This window comes from Mauremys mutica, chromosome 20, assembly GCF_020497125.1.
Source record: "Mauremys mutica isolate MM-2020 ecotype Southern chromosome 20, ASM2049712v1, whole genome shotgun sequence".
Classification (NCBI taxonomy): Eukaryota; Metazoa; Chordata; order Testudines; family Geoemydidae; genus Mauremys; species Mauremys mutica.
Genome location: NC_059091.1, coordinates 19,359,727 through 19,376,125, shown reverse-complemented (window position 1 = coordinate 19,376,125; position 16,399 = coordinate 19,359,727). Strand labels below are relative to the sequence as shown.

General features: G+C 57.4%; 1 protein-coding gene across 2 annotated transcripts in view; it reads right to left on the bottom strand.

The window, feature by feature from the left end:
- The window catches only part of LOC123353429 (adhesion G protein-coupled receptor E5-like), a 48,557-nt gene extending 33,340 nt beyond the window's left edge, over positions 1-15,217 (bottom strand). For both annotated transcript variants that reach the window (XM_044994498.1, XM_044994499.1), the window contains exon 1: positions 15,098-15,217. In XM_044994498.1, coding sequence (XP_044850433.1) covers positions 15,098-15,128 — 31 coding nt within the window. In that variant the 5' untranslated portion in view covers positions 15,129-15,217. The remainder of the gene's footprint in view (positions 1-15,097) is intronic.
- Between the last annotated feature and the right edge of the window lie 1,182 nt (positions 15,218-16,399).

Genomic DNA, 16,399 nt, shown 5'->3' with positions numbered 1-16,399 from the left:
CACCCCAGCTGGGGAGCTGGCCCCGACAACCCCACGGAGCGAGACCGTGGGATCTGGGGGAGGAAGCGCCAAGGCCGGCTCTCGTTGTGAAAACATCCGGGAGGTAACTCCAGGGGTTTTAATCGGTTCCCTTTTCACAAAGCCACTTATCGCCTGGCTACTTCCCCCCCCACTTATCTGCAGGGCAGGGACTCAAGCGGTGTCAAAAGCCCTCGAGCCCGTTAGGGGCGGCAGTGGGGGCCGGTTGCTAACAGGGCTCGCTGAGGTCATTCCCAGCTACAAGTGCTGAGCACAGACCCCTGTCCCACTAGGGAGCCTGGCCCTATATCGGCAGCTGTTGTGAGGGACCCTCTATGCCCAGTGTCAGGACACTGAGAATGGGATTGGTGCTAGTGCCCAGGTGTGTGCGACGGTACACATGAGAGGATGGGGATATGGTGCTAGGGTCCGGGTGTGTGTGAGGAACCATGAGGTTTGGGGAGTGGTGCTTCGGTGTCCTGGTGCTAGTGCCTGCGTCGTGTGAGACAGCCCAGGCAGGGGATTGGTGCGAGGACCCAGGTATAGTGCCCAGGTGTGGCGGAGACACCCAGGGGCTGAGAGGGATTGGTGCGAGGGACCCCGGTACTAGTGCCCAGGTGTGGGCGAGGACACCCAGGGGTCTGGGGATTGGTGCGAGGGACCCCATGTACTAGTGCCCAGGTTTGCGAGGCACACCTCGGGGCTGGGGATTGGTGCTGAGGGACCGGTGTGTGGTATAGTGTGGGTGATGCGAGGACACCCAGAGGTCAGGCAAGGGGTCAGACCTGGTTCAGACTTTGCCCAGGGCTCCAGCGAGTGACCTGGATCTGTCCCTTCTTCCTTATAGGTCCCGCCATGCCATGGTGCCGCTTTGCCCGTTGGTTCAGCCCAGAGCCATCCCTCAGGCTCACAAGCCCCCCCGCCCCAGAGAGCTGGGGCCTTTCCAGAGCTGCTGCAGGCCTCTAACCCACATTAATTCCTCTCTTCGCCCTGCACTTTGGCCCCTGTGTCACCCGGAGCTGGGGGAGGAGGGGGACTCGGGCTTCTCTGGAGCCATCACCATTGTCTTTGTCAGCAATCACTTTCCGAGCTGGGCTGGGCCAGGCAATCCCTGTGCAGCTCTACACTGGGGGGGGGGGGGGGGCCTCGCCCGACAGGGCACTGGGGAGAAATCGGCGCGAGCAGGCAGGGTTGGCCGGGGTGCCGGGCGGGAAGTCAGGACACCAGGGCTTCCATTCCCCGACTCTGTCACTGGCCTGCTGGGTGACCATGGGCAAGTCACGGCCCCGCTCTGTGCCTCGGTTTCCCTTTCCACCCCATGTCTAATTAGACTGCGAGCTCTTTAGGGCAGGTATATTTTTAAAGGGACTCAGAGCCCACTGCATGTCTGCACCGTGCCCGGCACAACGGGGGACCCCGATTTCAGGCCAGGTCTGTGCAGCACCCAGCAAAATGGAGTTGGGGGGCTCTATAGTGGGCGGGGCCTCTAGCCCAGGGGTTCTCACCTCAGTGTGCAGCCACCAAACTCCTGCTGGTGGCCGTTCTGACAAACCCGTCTCTGTCCCCACCCCGGGGAAGGTGGATGGGGAACTCACCAGCCGCCTGCAGAGTCCCGGCTGAGTGGGCGGAGTGTAGAACTGATGAATGAACTTGTTTTTTAATTGTTCACTTTATTAATGTAACTTCATAAGTAAAGTTTTATGAATGAAACAACGTTCATTCATAAAACCGGTTTACCCCAAGAACTGGCTAATTGACCCAAAAAATGCTTGTTAAGAGCCAGAGCTGTTCAGTCAGCCTTTGTAAGTTTCACCATCAGTCCAATTCCTGCTTAAATCACTGAGAGACTTGCACTGTTTCAGTATTGTAACTTCTGTTCACCATTTATTACACTTGCCTACATTGTAACTTCTGTTCACTGTTTGCCATCCACTACACTTGTCTATATTGGTAACTTCTGTTCACTGTTTGCCATATTGTAATTCAAACCCCATTTTAAAACGCTTCACTCCATTTTGTAAAAGCTTCCTCCAACCTTCATTTTTGCAAACCCTGCTGTAATCTTATTAGTTTAGTTTAGATGTCGTGAATGAGGTATGGATGGATGACGGAATCAAACCTCCAGCCCCAGCCTGGTCCTGATGAAATAGAGGTTCAAACCCCACTGGCTGAAGATGCAGACAAGAACCCTAACAAAGTAAGAAGAATCCGCCCTAAAAAGAAAAGGTACAATAGAAGGAAGATCAAAGCCAGGTCCCAGGCTGAAAGTCACACCTGCAATTGACAGGTGATCAATCACACCGAACCCAGAGGCAGCGTGACACAGCAAGACCTATAGATTCTGGATTCAAACTAAAGCCTACAAAAAGGATGGGTGAGATGGGAGACTTTGGAGGGTAACGTTCTGCTGCCAACATGGAAGGAAATCGGTGCATGCCCAACAGAGACCCAGCTCGTCCTTGTGCCCGGCTTTCCTGGCCAGCTAGCTGCCACAAGGCACGAAATCAAGCCACAAACTGAAGCTATGTCCAGGACTGGTAACTATGCAGCAGCTGCAGAACAGCTGCAGAACATCTGGTGTGTGTGTGTGTGTGTGTGTGTGTGTGTGTGTGTGTGTAAGGATTAAGATATTAGTTATTGGTCAGAAATCAAATTATCATCATAATAAATGTGGCATCTTTGTCTTGCCCCCTGAAAAGATCCTGTGTAGTTTTGTCTGTACAACAGGAGCTGCCCAGGGGAGTGTCCCAGCGACCGGATGCAGGTCAGCCCCACGTGTCTCCAGAGGTGCTGCCTGGAGCATCTCGCTCCCCTCAGTAACAGCTGCTCAGCTGGGCGCTGCAGGGAGGGGCCGCTGCTTTCCCCCCCCAGTCTCCGCTTTGGAGGCTGCCGTGGCCACAAAAAAATCCACTGGTGGCAGCATCCGGCCACGGCAGCCGCATTTGAGAAACGCTGGTCTGACCGCTACACAGTAGAGGTTAGACAGACAGACGGATGGACCAGAGCTGTGAGACAGACAGGTGGCCTGGTTTCCCAGTGGGCAGAGCTGGAGATCTCCCCCATCCCCCCAATCCTAGGTGCCCCTGCCTGACATTTCCAGGTCTCCAGCCATTCTCCAGGGAGCCTTGCCTGGCTCTCCACTCAAGGAGCAACAAAATCATTATCTCAATTTTGCACGTGGGGAAACTGAGGCCCAGATGAGCAGGCAGGTCACTCAGGGGGAGTGTCAGAGCTGGGGTTACACAGGAGTCCAGACTCCCAGCCCCACCCTGCGCTAAACCTGCTAGACCCCACTCCCCGCCAGAGCTGGGGACAGAGCCTAGGAGTCCTGACTCCCAGCCCCCTCTGCTCTAACCACTAGGTGTTAGTGTGTGGACAGGGTTGAGTTAGGGGGAGCTGTGTCTCCTGTTAACTCACTAGAGAAGACAGGCTCTTAGAGCTGGATTGTCCAGTGAGATCCAAGCATGGGGGAGGTGTCTGGGCCGCTGGGGAATTTGGCTCCGAGACCTTTTACAAAACCTGCCTCTTGGTGCCTTCGCCAGCACTTTGCATCCTGCCCATTTCATGGCCCCTCCCTGCCCTCTGGCCCCAGCCTGTTCCTTATTCTGAGGTCATGTCAAAAACCCATCCTGATGAGGTTCAACAAGGACAAGTGCAGAGTCCTGCACTTAGGACGGAAGAATCCCATGCACTGCTACAGCCCAGGGACCGAGTGGCTAGGCAGCAGTTCTGCAGAAAAGGACCTAGGGGTTCCAGTGGATGAGAAGCTGGATATGAGTCAGCCGTGTGCCCTTGTTGCCAGAAGGCTAATGGCATTCTGGGCTGGATAAGTAGGGTGTAGTGAGGCTGAGTGGCCTCCCTCCGAGCGGGAGAGCGAGGGACCATTATGCGTGGTACCAGAAGTGGGGATTTCGTCCCCTCCCCTGAGATAAGGGGACGAGCCGACCGCAAACTTTATAGGGCACCGCCACCCTCCATGAGAAAACATTGGCCTGGATCCTGGCCCACTTCTACTGGCTGGGGGGTGCATAGGGAGGTAAGGAACTTTTGCGATTCGTGCCCAGAGTGTCAACGAGCCGCGCCAAGGGTCGTCCTGAGAGCCCAGCTCATCCCGTTGCCCGTCACAGGCTCTCCTTTCGAGAGGATCGCCATGGATCTGGTGGAGCCCCTGCCCAAGAGTGTTGCAGGATTCCAGTATATCCTAGTGGTCCTGGATTATGCCACTCGTTTCCCAGAAGCCATCCCACTTCGAAACATCACAGCCCGGACAATTGCTGCTGAGCTCCTGAAGATCATCACCCGGGTAGGCCTTCCATGGGAAATCCTAACCAACCAAGGCACCAATTTTACATCAAAGCTCCTGCACCAAGTCTGTGACCTCCTGGGGATAAAAAAATTACAAACCTCTGTGTACCACCCCCCAAACTGACAGACAAGTGGAACGCTTCAATCACACATTGAAGCATTTGTTGTGGAAATTCCCCCCAAAAGATACGCGCCAATGGGACCAGCTGATCCCACCCGTTATTGGCCCTCCGGGAGGTACCTCAATCCTCAACCAAATTCTCCCCCTTTGAGTTGCTATACGGCTGACAACCAAAGGACCTACTTGACCTCATGCAGGAGAACTGGGAACAAGCACCATCCCCTGCACATTACCTGCTCCAGTACATCCTGCAACTCCAGGACCGACTGACCTGGGTGGGGGACCTGGCGATGGAAAACCTGCAGAATGCCCAAAAAGCTCAGGAGAAGACGTATAATCAGGGACCCCAAGGGAGGACCTTCGTGCCCGGCGAAAGGGTGTTGCTCCTACTCCTGTTGGAGGAGTCGAAACTGCTAGCACGGTGGCAGTGGCCTTATGAGGTTATTCACCAGGTCGGGCCAGTCACCTATGAAGTGTCCCAACCCAACTGAAAGAAGATAAAGCAAATCTATCATGTCAACCTGTTGAAGGCCTGGTGGGAGCGGGAGGGGCTCCTGATTGGACCATATCCTCCGGAGCTCGAACTCGAACCTGAACTCCCAGTCCCCACCGACCCCGAAGAGCCGCAATAGGGAGATATCTTGACCGAGGAACAATGGAAGCAGGCCCGAGGACTGGTAAAGTCCTTCCCTAAAACATTTACAGCAAGACCTGGACAAACCACACTCGTGCAACATAAAATAATAACCAATCCAGGGGAGGTCATACGAGAGGCTACCAGGCCGTTGCCACGCCGCATGCGGGAAATAGTGGAAAAGGACCATGCTGGAGTTGGAAGTAATTGAGAAACTGCAAAGCGACAGCCCCATCGTTTTGGTCCCAAAACCTGATGGGACGGGCCGCTTCTGCATTGACTTTAGGAGGGTCAATAACATCTCCGAATTTGACGCCTACCCAATGAACTATTGGACCGCCTGGGAGACGCTCAGTACATCAGTACGCTGGACCTTACAAAGGGGTACTGGCAAATCCCCCTAAGTCCGAGCGCTCGGGAGAAGACCGCCTTTGCTACCCCGACCGGGTTGTATCAATTTACCCAAATGCCTTTCGGCCTTCATGGGGCACCCGCTACCTTCCAGAGGCTGATGGATTGGGTCCTGCAGCTACACAAAGCCTATGCGGTGGCACACCTTGATGACGTAGTGATTTACAGCCGCCGCTGGGAGGACCACCTCAACCAGGTCGCCGCTGTCTTACGGGCCCTGCGGGATGCCGGGCTGACGGCCAACCCCAAGAAATGTAAAATTGGCTGGCAAGAGACCACCTACTTGGGATATACACTCGGGCGAGGGCAAGTATGACCTTTGGTGGGGAAGGTCCAGGCATTACAGGCCTATGAGGCCCCCACTACGAAGAGACAGGTGCGGCAATTCCTGGGGCTAGCGGGCTACTACCACCGCTTTGTCCCCGGGTTCGCTTCAATCGCAGCCCCACTGACAGAGCTCCCAAGGAAGGAGAGCCCTCGGCGCGTGCGGTGGACAAACGAATGTCAACAGGCCTTCCAAACCCTCAAGGACCATCTATGCAAGGAGCCGGTGCTCTTCAGCCCTGATTTTGACAGGGAGTTCCTGCTGCAGACTGATGTGACGGAGGTGGGCCTGGGGGCAGTCCTTTCACAAGAAGTCAATGGAGAAGAACATCCTATATTATGTATCAGCCGTAAACTGTTCCCCCGAGAGCGGAATTATGCAGTGGTCGAGAAGGAAGCACTGGCCGTCAAGTGGGCGGTGGACACCTTAAGATATTATCTTGTAGGCGGCCCCTTCGTACTAGTGACTGGCCACGCACCTCTGAAGTGGCTACAAACGGCAAAAGAGACAATGCCCCGGATTATGCGTTGGTACCTAACCCTGCAGCCTTATGACTTCACGGTTCGACATTGAGCAGGCAAGGACCATGTCACTGCAGACTTTTTCTCCCGGCTGGGGGAGGAGGAGGGTGTCATCTCCGCGTTCCCGGAGATGGACTTGAGGGGTGTGTGTGTAGTGAGGCTGAGGGGTCTCCCTCCAAGCAGGAGAGTGAGGGAGCATTACATGCCCCTTGGAGGGCAGAGCCTAGAGTGCCCCGCCCCCCTCGCCGGAAGTACCAGGGCGGGGCCTCCCTCCGAGCGGGAGAGCGAGGGGCCATTACATAGGGGCACTGCCAGCAGATCAAGGGACGTGATCATTCCCCTCTAATCGGCATTGGGGAGGCCTCAGCTGGAGAACTGTGTCCAGTTTTGGGCCCCACACTAGAAGAAGGATGTGGAAAAATTGGAGAGTCCAGCAGAGGGCAACAAAAATGATTATCGGGCTGGAGCACATGACTTATGAGGAGAGGCTGAGGGAACTGGGATTGTTTAGTCTGCAGAAGAGAAGAATGAGGGGGGATTTGACAGCTGCTTTCAACTACCTGAAAGGGGGTTCCAAAGAGGATGCATCTAGACTGTTCTCAGTGGTGGCAGATGACAGAACAAGGAGCAATGGTCTCAAGTTGCAGTGAGGGAGGTCTAGGTTGGATATTAGGAAACACTATTTCACTAGAAGGGTGGTGAAGCACTGGAATGGGTTACCTAGGGAGGTGGTGGAATCTCCTTCCTTAGAGCTTTTTAAGGTCAGGCTTGACAAAGCCCTGGCTGGGATGATTTAGTTGGGGATTGGTCCTGCTTTGAGCAGGGGGTTGGACTAGATGACCTCCTGAGGTCTCTTCCTACCCTGATATTCTATGTTTCTATGATTCAGTGTTTGTGTGGATCTGTTGCTCTGCAACAGCGGAGAGGAAAAAACACACGTGAACTGGGACATTGTGGTTGTAAAACCACGACATTTGGCTGGGGGGTGTGCAGAGGAGGGGGAGCTGCAAGGCAGCCTTTCAATTCGACTAGATGGCAAGTGTCCCCGGGAAAGGTTAAGATCTGCATCCCTGCAGCGCCAGTCCAGAGCCCAGCCGGGGTCAATGGGCCAGGTTCCCAGGTGGGGTCAATCAGCATCGCTCCATTGGAGTCAGTGGGGTCACTTTACATCTGCTGGGGACCTGACCCCATTGTCTCATTTTTAACTCTGGGATCATAGGGAGGAGCCATTCCACTTTAGGGGGCCACACTCTGATCTCGGCTACATCAGAGGGAATCTAGAGTAACTAGTAACATCAGGGCGTAATGCTGGCTGGAGGCAGCACCGCCTAGCAGCTCGGCCACAAGCCTAGGGGTCAGGACACCTAGGTTCTAGTCCCACCTCTGCCACTGGCTTGTTGGGTGACCTTGGGCAAGTCACTGTCCGCCTCTGTGCCTCAGTTTCCCTCCCACATATTATTAATGTAGACTGCGAGCTCTTCAAGGCAGGGGCTGTCTCTCTTGAGTGTCTGTGCAGCACCCACCACATTTGGGACCCCTAGGTCTTGGGCAGGGTCTGTGCAGCACCCATGACAATAGGGGCCTCTGATCTTGGGTGCGGTCTCTGAGTTTCTGTAATCTAAGTACTAAGGGTGTGATAGCCAAACCAGACACTGGTCAGTAGAACAGTGTGAATCCACTGGCATAACTGGAGTGACTCTGGATTATGTGGAGGGGCAATAAGAGGATCGGGCCAGGGGCTCCCACCGATAACAACGGAGACCTCCCCCGCTCCCGCTTTCCTTCCCACCGAGCAGAATGCCGGGCGCTGGACACGTGGGCAGAGCTAGATGCCGGCTGTCAAAATCCTCCCCAGTCTCCTATTAATACTCAGGCCCTTGAAATAAAGAAGGCAGCTGGGGGCAGGAAATATCCCCAGCTGGGGGCAGAGGAGACAGGGGACAGGGAGCCAGGGCTCCATTGTGGAATGGGGCCAAGCGGAGACACCGGGGGCGGATTGGAGTCAGAGCGGCAGCGGGCTGGGAGCACTGGCCTGTGCGATTCGCTTCCTGCCCAGGCCCCGTTAGTCACCAGGAGAAACGTTCCCAACAGGGTCAGTGCCTGGTGCTCAGCGGTTATTGAGACGGGAGCCTTGTGCCCCAGTGACCTCAGCCCTGGGAGGGCCGGGAGGGCGGAGCCCCGGCTGCTGGGAGCAGGGTTAGAGCACACGGGACAGATCGGGCTCTGGGACGGAGCCTCAGCTGCTGGAATCGGGGTAAGTGCATTGAAGTCGATGGGAGCTGTGGGGTCCGGCCCCATTGACTCCCAAGGAGCGACGGCCAGTTTACACCAGCTGGGATCTGGCCTCACTGGAGTGACACCTCTGTAAGGGAGAAACGTCTTTCATCTGCTCGCTCAGCCAGATCCTGGCCCTGGTGTAACCTCCTCCCCCAGAGCAGCCATTTACCCCAGACAGATTGGGCAGCACTTTCAAACCCAGTCCCCTACCCAACCTGGGGACAGCCCCCAGGAGTCAGCCCCAGCCCCCACTCCTCCACCCACCAGCCCACACACGTGCAGCTCACAGGCTGGCAACGTGCCCAGCGAGGTGCTGTTTGGCCAGGACGCGGGAGCTTTGAAGCAGCCCCACCACTCTCAGGAGGGTCAGGGCGGGTGCTGAGCTGGGCGGGTGATGCAGAGTGAAAGCCACGTGTCATCCTGCCCAGGGAACACCCCAGGGCAATCCCCTGCCCCCTCCCCGGGAGTGCTGGCCCGTGGGAGGCAACAGCTTCCCCCAGCCCCACTGGTCCCACATTCCCAGCCACACACCAAGCAGCGACTCCCCCGGCCCGGCCCGGCGTTCCCAGCCGAGCAGATCTGAGTGCCCCCTCCATGCACCCGGCCTAGGCGGGGGCGGCAGCAGCTGATGCAGCGCCCCCTCCCCCGACGCAGCTGCCCTGGAAAGTCCCTGCTCCTCTAAAGAGGCAGGAAACTCACTGCACTTTTCCCTGCCTCTGCACCCCTCAGGAGCCCAGTCTTGCTGCTGCTGCTGCTTCAAACCACAGCCCTGTGCAGGGAGCCCTGCTCTAACCACTACACCGCACTGCCCTCCCAGAGCTGGGGCTAGATACAGGAGCCCCGGCTCCCAGCATCCCCTGTTCTAACCGCTACACAGCACTGCCCTCCCAGAGCTGGGGCTAGATACAGGAGCCCCAGCTCCCAGCATCCCCTGTTCTAACCACTACACCACTCTGCCCTCCCAGAGCTGGGGCTAGATACAGGAGCCCCAGCTCCCAGCATCCCCTGTTCTAACCACTACACCACTCTGCCTTCCCAGAGCTGGGGCTAGATACAGGAGCCCCGGCTCCCAGCCCCCCTGTTCTAACCGCTACACCGCACTGCCCTCCTGGAGCTGGGGCCAGATACAGGAGCCCCGGCTCCCAGCATCCCCTGCTCTAACCACTATACCACACTGCCCTCCTGGAGCTGGGGCCAGATACAGGAGCTCTGGCTCCCAGCATCCCTTACGCTAACCACTACACCACACTGCCCTCCCAGAGCTGGGGCTAGAACCCAGGAGTCCTGGCTCTCCCCCACCCACCGGACACCAGTCCCCTCTCGAAGGGGACACTTCCACCCCTCTTCTTGGAATCAGCCCCTGACGTTCTGGGCAAGGTCCCAGCTGGTGTAAACCGGCCCAGCCCTAGTGAGCTCAGTGGAAGGAGGCCGATTCACACCAGCCGGGCTCTGGCCCCCCTGGGCTTTCCTCTGCCCTGGGTAGTTTCCAGGAATCGCTGTCACCTCAGCATCTCGCTGCTACTGAGTAACCCTGCGGGGACCCGGAGAACTGCCCCCACCCCCATGATACTGTATCTGCATTTTCTGCCCAGCCCCCGCATCTCACAACGGAGGCCTGATCCCCCAGGTGGGCCCGATCCACCACTGATCTGTCCCTTGCATCATCAATTCCACCAGCACCAAGCAGGGGCGGTGCCTGCGCTGCTGCCATGGTGACCTGGGAGAATTTACCCCCGCCCACATGCTGGCTCATGCTCACTCTGCCCAGGTGCCAGCCCTGGCACAAGACGAGGGGGTTTTGGGGGGGATGAGGAGAGGTTACGGGACCCGTCATTTCCCAGACCTCTCACCATTTCCCACAACTCAGCACCCGCCTTTCGGTTTTGCTCTTGATTTCGAAATCAGCCGCGCAACGCCTCACCCGGCAAAACAGAGCCTGCTTCCCCCCCGCCAGGTTAACTCATCCGCCAACTCCCCCCCCAAGATATGAGGTGTCCCTCTCCCAACCCCCAGCCCCTGGAGATACAACCAATCCCCACCCCGACCCCCAGCCAGCCATTTCTTCCAAAGCTCCGGGTCCCGATTCAGGACACAAAGGCCGTCACGGCGCTGCCGACACTTGCAATTTTACCACCGGCCTAGTGACAATTGTTGCTTTTCTTAAAGCCCCAGCTTCTGGGCTCCTGGGATTGTGAAGATCTGGGCTCTCATTAAAAGCAAGTTTCTAACCCTCCAGATGGCAAAGTGACGCTCAGAAATGTGACACCCCCCAGAGGGCTACGAGACCGCAAGGAACCCAATGTCGCGATCTCACTATCTTCTTCAAGCCACTCAGGATTTTCGAGAGCCTGTCTCAATGCTTCAAGGCTTGGGGCAGCAAGGCTGGAGTTAGTATTACGTGTAATATGGTAGTGCTTAGCCTGGGACTGGGTCCCCACTGTACCAGAACGAAGGCCCCTGGCAAAGAGGAGACAGGCCAGCCCTGAAGCGCTACATGGACATTCATAGCCCACATGGCTCCACCTGCTGAGAAAGAGCTGCCACCAGCCCCCTTTTACAGGTGGGGAAACTGAGGCACTGAGAGACAACTCACCCACTGTCTCAGAGCAAATGGCAGCTGGGAAAAGAACCCAGGAGTCCTGGCTCCCAGCTCCCTTCTCCAACCACTAGAGATCCAGGAAGAGAACCCAGGAGTCCTGGCTCCCAGACCCATTGGCCCTTTGCTCCACATTATCTTCCTCCCCTCCCACCTGCTTTATGCAACCAGGAGGTAAAATGCAAATAACAAAGCCACTGATCAAAGAAATGGCTGGCACCTACTGTCCTACTGTCACGCACACACAAGCCACAGCTGGTATTTATTAGCCATACTGCTGTGGCCCCATTGTACCAAACTCAGCACCTACAAACCTTGCCACTGATTTGAGACCCAATGACCCAAACAGACAAGGCAAGTGAAGGACCATTCACCCCATTTTACTGCTGTGGAAACCGAGGCACAGAGCGATTCAGTACCAAAGCTGAGAATTGAACCCCAATTTTCCCCACTCAGGCACCTGTGCCACACAGCTGCTGCCAGCTGGGCTGTGCCACACAGATCTCAGGAGGCATCAAAGATAACAGCAGATAAAGGAGCTCAAACTACCCCTGGATCCAATCCTGAGCCCATCGCACCAGCAGGACAGCGCCTGCCTCCAACGGGAGCTGAGTTGGAACATGCAGTGCAACATCCAGCCCCCAGCTGGGGACCCACGTGCCAAATTTGGGCATCTGAAATCTGGCACCTAAATCCACATCAAGGCACCTAAAATAGCTGGCCTGTCTGGCTGGTTATGCCCAGATTCTGCAGGATCTGAGAATGCTCGTTATTAAGTGAATTACGGTAGTGACTATCAGGCCTGACCAAAATTGAGGCCATACTGTGCCAGGGGCTGCACAGACCCACAGCGAGAGACAGCCCCTGCCCCAAAGGGCTCCCAGTCTCAACTGACAAAAGGCAACTGGGGAAACTGAGGCACAGAGCAGGGACGTGACTTGCCAAATCAGTGGAAAGAACCCAGGTGTTCTGACTCCCACCTCGACACACTGTTGACTAGACGGCGCTGCCTGCCTACAAGTCACAGCCCCTTTGTAAGTCAGGCTTCTCATTTCAGGAGCCTAAGTCTGGATTGAAAACCAGACCCCCCCAAAGCTCTTGGAGGGTGGGTGGGCACAGACCCAGGGCAGCACTGATGTCTCCCTCTCCCTCCCTCCTTCCCCAGAGGGCGGCTGGACTGGCAGGGCCAAGTAGGGCAAGGAATGCTCCATTTTATTAATCACTTGGCACCACATGGACACAAATATTTCTGAAAACGAGGCTTCCCTTTGGCGTCACAGGCGTGGCACCCATCCCCCCCAGGACATAGGAGTGGGGCACTGAGCACCCAACAGGATTCAGCCCTTTGTACAACCAGCCACTTAGACAAGAACTCACAACCAACACCCCTCCCCCCAGCTGTGCGGATAGAACCCAGGAGTCCTAGGTTTGCTTCTAGCCCTGACGGCATCTAAAGCCAGGCAAACGCTCCTTTAAGTGAAAGGCATAAGAACATAAGAACGGCCCTACTGGGTCAGACCAAAGGACCATCCAGCCCAGTATCCTGTCTGCCGACAGTGGCCACTGCCAGGTGCCCCAGAGGGAATGAACAGAACAGGGAATCATCAAGTGATCCATCCCCTGTCGCCCTTTCCCAGCTTCTGGCAAACAGAGGCAGGGGACACAATCCCTGCCCATCCTGGCTAATGGCCATTGATGGACTTGTCCTCCATGAATGTATCTAGTTCTCTTTTGAACCCTGTTTTGGTCTTGGCCTTCACCACATCCTCTGGCAAGGAGTTCCACAGATTGACTGTGCATTTTGTGAAGTAATACTTCCTTTTATTTGATTGAAACCTGCTGCCTATTCATTTCATTTGGTGACCTCTAGTTCTTGTGTTATGAGAAGTAGTAAACAACACGTCCGTATCTACTTTCTCCACACCAGTCATGATTTTACAGACCTCAGTCATATCTCCCCTTAGCCGTCTCTTTTCCAGGCTGAAAAGTCCCAGTCTTATTAATCTCTCCTCATACAGAAGCTGAAGACTTCAAACACCCCAAAGCAAAGGACCCCGACCCACATTCCAACCCGCCCCCTCCCCATCCAGCCTCCTCTGAACCCCGGGACACCAGGCACCCAGCTCCTGATGCTGCAGCTCCCAGCTCCGAGGTGGATCCCATGCTCCGGCACCACCCACAGCCCAAAGGGGGTGTGACCGTGGATGCATCAGTGGCCGGTGGGGGTGGGGAAGGTGACCCTGGAACTTCCCCTGCCCCCAAAGATCAGATCAAGTCTGGATGAAGCTCGGAGGGGGGCCTGACTGGACCCAGGACGACCCATGACCGGAACAGCTGAGAAGGGGCGGCGGCGGCGGGGGGGGGCTTTGGGGCATCTCCACCTGGGATGTGCTGACAGTGCAGACCGGGGGTAGACTTGGCCTTGTCTCCAATGGGGGCAGGATCAGGCCCAGAGGGGGGCAGAGCCAGGACGCATGCAGGCAATTGCATCCAGCCTTCTGCACTGTCATTAACCACTCAGGACTTGTCTGAGGGTTCGGAGGGGCAGCCCACAGACAACACCAGCGGCCCCCCCCCCCACTCTGATAGTGCCTCATACCCAACGATTCCCCGCTGGGGGAAATGCAAAGCCTGATCACCCCAAAAGGGTCCCCAAAAGGCTTTCAAACCTGGTCCCTGGGCCTCTCCATCCCTGGTGTAAAGTCCAGCTGATACACCCCAAAAATCAGTTTACAAACCCTGCTTCGGTAACCTATGGGAACAGGGCCTAGTAGTTAGAGCTGAGGGGTGGGGGAGCTGGTTGTCAGGACACCTGGGTTCTGTTCCCAGCAGGGAGAGGGGTGTGGGGTCTGGGGTCTGGTGGGTTAGAGCAGAGGGGGTTGGGAGCCAGGACTCCTGGGTTCACTTCCCAGCACCAGAACCAACTTGCCAGGAGCCTGGAGAAATTACCTGGCCTCTCTGTCAAAGAAGGATCATCTCTCTCTGGAGTACAAGCCAGGATGGGACAATCTGTGACACACACACACCCCCCCATAACCCGCTGCTCCCCAGGGTGTCAGAGAGGAGCCCAGCCCAGCCGGACAAATAGCGCAATCCTCTAGTGCCCGGGACAGCCCAGCAGATCCCTGCCCCGCCAGAGACAAGTGTCCTGGTCCCATTCATAGATTTATAGACTTTTATAGACTTTAAGGTCAGAAGGGACCATTATGATAATCTAATCTGACCTCCTGCACAATTCAGGCCACAGAATCTCACCCACCCACTTCTATAACAAACCCCTAACCTATGTTTGAGTTACTGAAGTCCTCAAATTGTGGTTTGAAGACCTCACCTGACAACAGAGTCATAATAATCAAGACATGATGGTCTTCCAATCCCTTCCCACCATTCACACCAGCACGGGAGCCAGGAGTCACTCCCCTGGAGTCACACAAGGGGAAACTTGTGGGAGCAGAATCGGGCCCAGTTGCTCCAGATTTCCACGGGGGTGGGGGGGAGAATCAGCCCCTGCCGGCACTTACTGGGCCCGATCCTGCCCTCACTCGGACACGACACTGTAAAGGCAGCGGGTGTAAATGAGCGTCACTCCCCGGGAGTCCGGGCAGCAAAACACACCAGCCGGGGACCCGCCTCGGGGATTCACACCACAGTAAGTGGCGTCAGAATCGGGCCCACCCCCCACGGACCCCAGGTCGGCTCCTGCCCCTGGACTCGGGGCCCAGCCCGCGGGGATCCCAGCTCTACCAGGGGCCGGAGCCCGCCGGCAGCCACGGCGGAGCGACTCCGGAGTCACTCCCGGGGAACCGAGCTCAGCAACGCGCGCGGGGAGTAGCTGCCCGGGCCGAGCACATGGTGCAGCCGGGCGGCGGGGCCGGGGTCGGGGGCTCACCGAGGGGCAGCAGGCGGCGAGCCGGGTCCATGCTGCGGGGCGAGGGAGTCCAGCGAGCGGCGCGCACCGAGCTGCAGCCAGAGGGCAGCGCCCCCGAGCCAGGGCCGGCTCCATGGGGGGCGGGGGGCCCCGCCCAGGAAGGATGGGACGGGGGGAGGGGAGGGCCGTGTGTGAGGAGATGGGAGGGGTAGACCACGGAGGACAGGGAGCCGGGGGGGTGTCAGAAAAGGGCCCAGCTGACAGGCAGGTGCGGGCAATATTTTAACCAGGGGCTCCCACTAAATGACAGACCCCGGTCTGGACTGAGCCCCCATCCCAGGGGGGCTCGCGGGGGCGGGGCATGGATTCGGTTCCCGTTTACACAGCTGCCCCCGACCAGGCAGCCACATGGGGCAATCGGGGAGCCGCGGGGGCTGCTACAGCGGGTGTCTGCCCCAGGCGCGAGGTGCAGAGTGGGGGGCAGAAGGAGCCCCCCTTCCTGGGGTTAGCGATGGGGGAGACCAGGGGGAGAGGTGCCTGGGGAACACCTGAAGATGGGATGGTGCAGGGGGCTGGATGGGGGGGGGGCTGGATAGATTGATGGAGGGGGGAAGGGGTGTGGGGCTGGAGGGAGGTGGGGAAGGTGGGGTGGGGTGTGTGGTGGATTGAGGGAGGTTGGCTGGGAGGGAGGGGTCCGGTGTCTATGGGGATATCTGCCTTGGAGACCAACGTGCTGGGCTCCCATCCGCTCTGACACACACAGACACTGCTCTAAACTCCCCAGGCCCAGGCCCAGGCCTCCTTCTTTGGACCAGAGACACCCCTGCCCCTGGACGAGATGGCCCCGGGAATGACCCAGCAGGGCCCGTACCAGCCCGGCCCCCAGCCCCAAGCTTATCTCCACCCCATGCCGCCACTGCTCCTGTCTGTGCCCCCCCCCATACACCCCTGTTGTCCCCCCTCGTGCCTCCTGGAACGCAGCCCCAGCACGGTGCGGAGCCCAGATTAGCAGGGCCGGGCAGCCGGGGGCTGCTTTTCCCCTTGGAGCCCAACAGCTGAAGAGCTGCCGACATTCCAGCCCAGCTGGGGCCAGATCCAAGTCCTGGGAACAGGCCCCCAGTGCCAAGAGGCCCCAGGGCAGATCTTTGCTTGGCTGGGAGCTCATGACCTGCACTCACCCCCACTGTTACCTTCAGCCTTGCGTTGTTAACCAGGGGAACTCCCTGCCACAGGAGAGTGGGGAAGACAAGAGCATCCCAGGGTTTGGATATTGGGCTGCGATGCTGATACTGGGGCAATGCGGCCGTCCAGTGTGATGATATT